This window comes from Drosophila serrata, unplaced genomic scaffold (assembly GCF_035046125.1).
Source record: "Drosophila serrata isolate PLE 108 unplaced genomic scaffold, ASM3504612v1 contig_245, whole genome shotgun sequence".
In the NCBI taxonomy this organism is placed as follows: Eukaryota; Metazoa; Arthropoda; class Insecta; order Diptera; family Drosophilidae; genus Drosophila; species Drosophila serrata.
The window spans coordinates 34,729-43,478 of NW_028257143.1; the positions used below are offsets into that span (position 1 = coordinate 34,729).

General features: G+C 38.4%; 1 protein-coding gene across 1 annotated transcript; it reads left to right on the forward strand.

The window, feature by feature from the left end:
* The first annotated feature begins 1,995 nt into the window (after positions 1–1,995).
* On the forward strand, positions 1,996–2,921 carry Cpr35B (Cuticular protein 35B). The gene is made up of 2 exons (XM_020954922.2): positions 1,996–2,107; positions 2,171–2,921. Exons 1-2 carry the CDS (start codon positions 2,096–2,098, stop codon positions 2,807–2,809), a joined length of 651 nt encoding a protein of 216 aa, XP_020810581.2. The 5' UTR covers positions 1,996–2,095; the 3' UTR covers positions 2,810–2,921.
* Positions 2,922–8,750: the final 5,829 nt, after the last annotated feature.

Consider the following 8,750-nt stretch of genomic DNA (forward strand, 5'->3'; position numbering starts at 1 on the left):
AAATAATCGAGGTACTGCGATCGTATTCCTCAAGCTCGTTACGGCATTCGATGCGTGGAAACAATTTCGTATGCGTCCGTATAATGAGTAGCAACGAGTTGAAGTCAATGCTGGGAGTTGTCCCTTTGCTGTTCAACTGCGGTTGTTGATCTGCTCCAGCTCCTGCTCCTGCTCCTGCTCCTGCTCCTGCTTCTGCTCCTGCTCCTGCTCCTGCTGTTGATTATCCCTTGACAGGGCATCAAATGCGAAATCGACCGCCCAATTTACATACAATGCACATCAATCGAATGGCAACGGCAGCTACATCAAGTACTGGCCCTGCCACTGCCACTGCCGCATCAGGAGCCACAGTCACTGTCAGTGCCATTTACCCTGCCAGCGGCACTGGTCACCTTTGTGGCATCATCGGTTTTTCCCTTACTTGCCGCATTTTTTTGCCTCAGTCCCGGCCTTTTGGGCCCGGCAATCAAGCGTACTTGTTGTACGACTCCAGCTCCTGCTACCAACAACTTTAGCGGCCATGACACAAAGATTGACAGCATGTCGTCGCTGTTTGGAAGCCTGATTGACATGAGTAATCAAGCAGCCGAAATGTGCCCACAAAACGCAGCCAGCAGTGACACTGACAACGAAGCCGGCGAACCAAACAGTGATGGTTGCGTTGCCTTTCGTTTGCCCCTTTAACTGACAACTTGCAGCAACAGCAACAGCAACAGCAGCAACATGCAACAACAGCAGCAGCAGCAACATTGCCTGTCAGCCGCATGGACATACCAATGCCAAAAGGGCAATTTCGTTGATGAAACGGGGGAATGTCATCGGGCTCAAAGGATGCCCGACTTATAAATGCATAAACCCAACTACCATAATCAGAATCAATTAAGTTCTGCTTTTGATAAAGTATATCGAAAAAGAGCATCGAGCAAAGGGGGAAACCCCCTAGTTATAGTTGGAAATTTCAACAATAAACATATAACTAATCATTTATGTGATTAAATCTCAAATTTTTGTTTAGACAAACATAGGAACATATTCCCTATATGTCTAAAATTATTCATAAAAGGAATGGAAACTAAATGCAAGGCTTTTTCTGTAAGGTTGATCTAAAGACTGGTGACCTTCAGTAAAATAAATTTATTGATATTCTTAACTTAGCTTAATAAGCTTATTTTATAGTATACTTTTATACCTTTGCTGCCTTCCCAACATTCTCATCCAATTATAACATTCTCAACTAATTTACGCATCAAAATGCAAATTGTTGCCCCCAACTCTGACTTGATCTGCCTTGAAGTCCAGGCACTTTCGAAAATCCTTATCCTTGTCTTGGTTTTGGGAACCGAACCCATATCCCCATTGTCAACTCGAACGTGGCCTTTGATGAAGGCGACACGACATTGACAGACGGTAGCCGATTGACTACTGACAGTCGGGACAGGACAGAAGCCCAAGAAGAACGACGAGGAGGAAGACGGGGATCATGGCCTGATCTGGCCAAAATGATGCAGGGGCGAAAGGAGAACTGCAAACTGCAATTCTGATGACTTTTTGTCAGGACTGATTGACGTCAACGACTCAACGACGTTTGTCCGGCATATAAATCTCTGGGCTCGTTTGTTTCTTGGTCATCCCATCTCCCCACATGTCCCAATCTCAATCCGCTTCCCAATCCGGGGGATTATAATGCCCGACATCGACGGCGATGCGATGCATAAACAATGCCACTTTAAATTGGCAATTGTTGCGACAGTAAATTTTACAATGAATTACTGCACTGCCATTCGTTTGCCTTCCTCGTTGCGTTTCTGCTTTTAACCAAACTGCGAAAGGGTCGACTTGGCTGCCACAAATATATAATATAATTGCACCTCTTGGCGGGCGAAAGTACGGCCTGAACTAGACTGAACTTGAACTGCAAATTAGGGCGTAACTAAATACCGATTTGGCCGAGTTTTTCGAAAGTTCCGTCTAGTGGGCCAAAGATTTTGTAGTATAAAAAGGCCGACCCAACTTCAGTTTGGTACAGTTCACTTTGGTTCAGTGATCACACAACAGTAGTCCAGCCAAGATCAACTCATAGCCAAGCAAAGGTACCATGGCCCAAAAGGTGAGTTCTGGTCAAAGGATTCCAGTTTCAACAGTGAGGCTTAAATCGCTCTATTTCCTACAGTTCGTCCTAGCCTTCGCCCTGTTGGCCATTGTGGCCATCCGGGCAGCTCCCTTCCACGGTCACGACCATCACGGTCATGGCGGGGCCACCAGCCACGCCTCCGTGCATCTGACATCCCACGATGACCATCACGAGGAGCATCATGGTCACGATCATCACGGTCATGGGCATGGACACGGTCATGACGATCACCATGACTCGCATGCCGAATACGATTTCAACTACGGAGTCAAGGATCACAAGACCGGGGATGTGAAGACCCAGAGCGAATCTAGGCACGGCCATAAGGTTACCGGACACTATGAGTTGATCGACGCCGATGGTCACAAGCGTACTGTCCACTACACCGCCGACAAGCACAAGGGTTTCGAGGCCCATGTCCACCGCGAGAAGATCCACGACCACCACCACCAGGCTGAGCACGGTCATGGACACGGACACGGACACAGCGGCTATGAAGGCGGTCATGTCGAGTTCGAGGAGCACTCCGCTCACTCCGGTCACGACTACAGCCACGGCCATGATCATGGTCATGGACATGGTCATGACCACGGCAGCAGCTCCCACAGCTACTCGCTGAAGCAGGAGCACGGACATGGACACAGCCACGGCCACGATCACGGACACGGTTATCATTAAGTTGTTACAAATGTAAAATCACTGTTTATCCTTCTTGAAATGGCCCCATACCAAATATCCCTTGTTGTTATACCAAAATAAATTCAGGCAAATATTTTCTAAAGTGAAAAAATACTATGAGTTTGTAATTATTATCAATCAAATTCCTGACTATTTAGGATGATAGAAAGAATTATGATTGCAAAGAATTGAATAGGTAAAAACAGACCAGATAAGACAGGATATTTCTTATCCATTTCAATATAGATAAAATATTTAAATTGGCCTTAATCCATTGCTCAGATTCTCATAAAACTGAAGAGGTTTATTTCTTAATTTATCTAAAGATGGATATATATTTCACATGTGATGTAGGTGCGATGCTCTGTTTATACTTATAGGACCAATCTACTCAGAAAGAGAGTCAAAGAAATGAAATAATACTATGCATTAAATCCGATACATTAAGGGGAAATGTAAATCATTGTAAACTTTCATATTAGTTGTCAGCAACTACTAAATAAAAAGCGTTTCATTAAAAAGTTATGAATATCTCCCCACAAATTGATATTTATATAATATATTGACTCTGCATGTGTAATCCAAAGTCATGATTTAAACAAAACATAAACCATAAATTCGTAAACTGCTAAGCTGGTGAATAAAAAACCCAATTCGACAGTAATTTTAGTCAGGATCGACAATATGCCAAACGACTGCAGAATAAATATATACACAAATATTTCATAAATGTCGACATTATAAATCTTCCTCATGTAGCTTATCCATAAATTTACCAGAATCTATTGGTTTGATATTTCAGGTGCCTGAAAACTTTTATCATCAATTCATACATGCATATAACATATATTTGTGCGCATCGAGGATTTTTTATGGACGATTTCTTTTCACTTTTAGTGGTGGCAATTGGAACTTTGGAGCTGGAAGTCCTTTATTCATCCTCGCCAACCGATAAATCAAATATATCTCCCTAGCTCTCGTGTGTGTTTGGTGTGTGTGAGTTTGTTGCTTTCCCTCTGCCGAGCTGGCTACAATTTGTTTAACAGACAGGCTCGGCACATCCTTGCGTTATCCTGTTGCCCTCGTTTGTTGCTGTATTACAAATGACTGTGGAATATTTATAAGCATCATAAATTTAATTTATGTCGCCGCTGCGCCCGCCGCGTTTATTGTGCGCATAATAAACGCTCCACAGAAATCCCTTCTCGACCCAGCTCGACCCGGATCTCCTCCTGCCGCTTGCAAGTAATTTATTATTTTTATACGTTCAATGTGTTTGTGCGGCACGCACTTTCCACATTATATATATATAAAAAAAGAAAAGATATAGTGCGAAAATTGCAGCAGCTATTACTTATATTTATTAAGGTTTTTTGTTGCTGGATTTTCTTGTTTCTGACTGCAAATAATGATTAATGCTTGCATGGTGTCTCTTGCATTTGAAATTGGTAATATTTTGCAGATATTTTAAGGATGTGTTTACTAACATGAAACTGCATTTTGAATGAGAAGAGCAACTATGGTGTAGGATTTTAAGTACAGAGATATATTTTTACACTTTCATGATATTATAAAATTAGTCACAAAACTGTAACTCAGTGAAAGGGTAATTTTCGACCCTATAAACCATATATATTCTTTATCAGGATCAACAGCCGAGTCGATCTAGCCATGTCCGGTAAAAATTTAATTTTTTCAAAATTTTTTAAATTTGAAATTTTTATAAGGGGTTACATCGTTAAAATTGTCAAAATATGGAAAAAAATTTAGTTTCTTTAAATTTTAAGTTGAGTATGCAGATTTGTTATCCTAACAAAATCTAGTATTGGACAGCTTTCCGAACCGAAATTAATTTATTTTTGTCTTAGTTATGATATTTGAAAACTTGGATTTACCCTAAAAATTGTCATCGATTCAAAGAACGGAAATATTTTAGGATTAAAGATGACTAATTGCCAATCCTATAATTAATTTGTAAGCTGCTGGGGTATATAAATGAATAAATGAAGAATTTCTTTTCAAGCTTTGCATTGTACTTAGGAAACATTTTTAGAAAAGCTGAGCTCCGTACCAGCACTAAAAATCAAATATAAGCAATAGCTTGCAACACAAGGAAAAGGCAAAATAAATAAATTAAATCAAACGAAATTAAAGTTCAGCAATCGCAAGGTATCCTTTCGTATTTTAATTTAATAAATCGCGCCTCTCAAGCAATGCGCTTCGATGCCTAATTAGCTTAAATTGAGCTTTTACATGCCATCTATTGCAATTGATTCATAAATTCCACGGCCAACTTGCTGCGACAAGATTAAATTGAAAGTAATTAAGCTGAACATAAAGGGAACGTGAAATCGCTGTTGCCTCAGATCGTAAATTAAGTTGATTACGATTTATTTGAAATGAAATCAAGCCAACAAAAAACGCAAAACGAAATGTGATTTTTTAGAAAACCAAAAAACTAACCAAACGCGTTGATCAATTTGCATTGCAAATTGCTTTTGTCAAGTGAGTTTTTGAGCTTTAAAGCGAACCATCCGCGCATAAAAATAAAGTAAATATATATTTTATGTTTCACTTGTCGTCGTTTAATGCCATAAAAATGGGTATGTGTCTTATTAACTGATGAGGCTGTCGATGCGACAAATATACATATTTTCAAAAACCGGTATGGCACCAGCCAAGTAAACTCCAAACGGAGGGCGCGGGCGCCCCCAATCCGATCCGATCCGATCCCGATGCCCGTTACCTGACTTTGGCTATGGTGTCATTAATTTTGGAATCGTAAAGCCCACAATATGTCAAATGAGACCACACAGCGTCGTAAAATTCAATGTTTATGGCCAGCCGCCGATTCGGTGTAGTATATACATATAGCTATAGCCTGGGTTTCTCAAGTTGAACTTGCTTCGATTTTTATTTTTTTTATTTTTTTTTGGCTCTGGCCCGAGCTTTGAATTTTTTGTTATCAAAAGTGTCGCGTCGATTTTAATGGCTTTTGCTTTAGGTGGCTGCGGCTGCCTTGTTGCGTGTTTCGGTTTTTTAAACGCTTGCCAGAAAATTAAGCGTAACTTATTTGTCAAGTTTCTGCTCGTTTCTTGAGTATTTCTTTGATTTCGTTTATTTGTTAGGAAACATAAATTAGACTGATTCGGTAGGAGATTGTGCCAGGTCTAATAAGCACAAATTAGGGGTATAAATTATATTGAAAATCGCAGCGATTATCGTTGAAATCATAGATTGCCAAGAGTATTTAAAAATGAAAAAATTATATAAATAGGTATATCTTCAGTCTTATTTAAACAATAAAATATATGACACAATAATTTGTATAAATGTGATAAAAGATATTTTAAAATTGATTGCGTTACATTTAAAAAATACAAGAACTGTTTACAGAATAGAAATAAATTTTATACAATTCAACCTAAAAACTTTAAAATGTGATCATTTGATGGATATGAAGAGACTGTTTTTTACAAAATAATGTACACTTTTTATCAGATAAATTTCAAAGCAATATATAAATCAACAAAAATGAAGCCTTATAAGAAGCTTTCGAAACGTAGTAGAATTTAAAATGTTTAAAATAGAAAATGCACACGTAATAGTTCAATTTGTATTCTCAATAGTCTAAATTGTATTTTTCAGACATTTTTTTTATTTAAAAGTTCTTTTAAAAACAAGTATTTTGTGGTTTTAAGTACTTTTTATAAGAAGTTTATATATTATGTTAGAATTTATCCGCAAAAGTATAGATTGTATAAAAAGTATAGTATAAAAAATGGATACGTTTTAATTTATTTATCTTATTAACCGATATAAAATATATATTTTGTATATATATAAAATATATATATTATGTAGAAAATAGTAAAGAAATTATACTTCATAACTTGAAAACATAAGCTTCACATGCATAGTTTTAAATTGATAATACTCAAATAAATACTTATCTGCATAGGAACTTTGTAATTCTCAATAGTGTAACAAGTACCAATATCAAAGTTTCTGTGACAATTTTTAGTTTGAGTACATAGCAATAAAGGCTAATTTATTTATTTATTGTTATAAACTTCGTAAATAAATTGCATGGAATGCACTGCACACCAAAATCCAGTTGCGTTTAATCGCTGTGCACCATTTGGTCAATTGCATTGCTTATTTTTACACACTCACACACACACACATATTTTCGAAATATCAATAAATATTTTACTAATTACACCACAGAGTGATTATTTAAGCCCGACTATGGGCTAACCGGGGTTTTGGCTCTGCCACTGCCGGTCGCCAGTCAGATTGTAACAGATGCCCCATGGCATCCATAATAATGTTAAATGCTTTATAATAACCATAAATGTTTGAAATGTATGTGCCAAATGGCTTTTGGTGGCACATTGGGCCGCAAGAGCACACACAGAAGTCCCGTCCAGTCGCATAACCAGTTCAAATCCAGCTGCGTCGCTCGACAGCCGGCACAGTGAGAGGTCCCCGTCCCGTCCTGGGTCCAAATCCGACTCTGAATCCGAGTTTTTGCCATGGAAATTGTTTATGAACATTTCTGGCCGAGGGTGTGTGTGTGTGTGTGTCTGAATTTAACTGATTTTTAATGTGCGCGGCGAGACTTGTGGGCGGTTGCAAGATAGCCGAGGCAGGAGCTTGGGGGTCGACACATAACGCCATTTGGTATTAGCCAATTTGCGGCAGTTTATTGGTGGAAAACGATTTGGCATGATTGGCTGCCGGCTACTGTTTAATAAACTCATTGATTTATGGCTAATTAAATTTGCTGGCTCTATTAATTTATGCCATTTACCGCGGCACATGCGCAATCAAATGCGTTACCCGATGGGTCAATGCTACATTTAACCAGTCTAATTAGCTTCAACTAACCGAATGTATCCATGTATCGATGTACCGATGATTAATGATCAGCAAAATTGGGTTGACGGGTAAATGGAATTTTTCTTTATTTTTGCCGTTGCGATGGCCGTGAAAATTGAGAGCCCGCAACGCCCCAAACTGTCAGTTATACATCACGATTGATGGATGTGCCCATTCGATGGAAGCCACCATCCACTCATCGTCATTGTTGGTAACCATTATCTCTGGCTCTAGCCCCAGGTTCTTGGCCATATACACATATATATATATACATATGCTCGTAAATCGTGCAAAATGATCCTCACTTTCCACCATGGACGCTGATCTCCCAGTGTTACCGCACCAAAGTTCGGGCTGCCCTCGCTTATCCGAAATTGTAATCATCTTAATAATAGGCTTATGCATGCCTTAATGCTGATTATGGGTTTTGTTTTAAGCCACGGATGGGGGGAATGGAGATTGAATGTTGGCCCAGCTAGCACCCGAGCACATACGCACCATAATTAGGCAGTGCAACTTGGAATTGGAATTGGCTAACGGGCAAAAGTCGCGACTTACTAACTTTCGCTACAGTCAGTAAAAACTTGTAAAAGTTCATAAAATATCTTAAGGCAATGCAGTCGATAATGTCAACCATCTATCCTTATTTTCAATGTTTAAATATTTCTCTGTTTATTCAAAATACAATTGAGGAAACAACACTAAGCACTAGAAAGATAGATTCAGAGCTATAGGTTCTCCTAAAGGCCTAAAAACAAAAACATATAATATAATTATGCCCCAAATGTTCTTTAGTCTTTTTTAAATGTATATAGTTCTTCCAATGATACAATAAAGGTATAACTTTTTAAAGAGTCTCATTATACAAAATCTCAATTATTTTATAACATTATAATAATACTTGTTCATGTTTAAACTTGCAAGCTCATGTAAGCCAAATAAGAGGCTTAAATTTCTTTAAAATTCAAGAATGCAAAATACATATGAACCCTTCCATTATTCTTAGATACTTCGGGAACTTAAATGCATCATATAGTCAAATTTCAGTTCCCTTCTA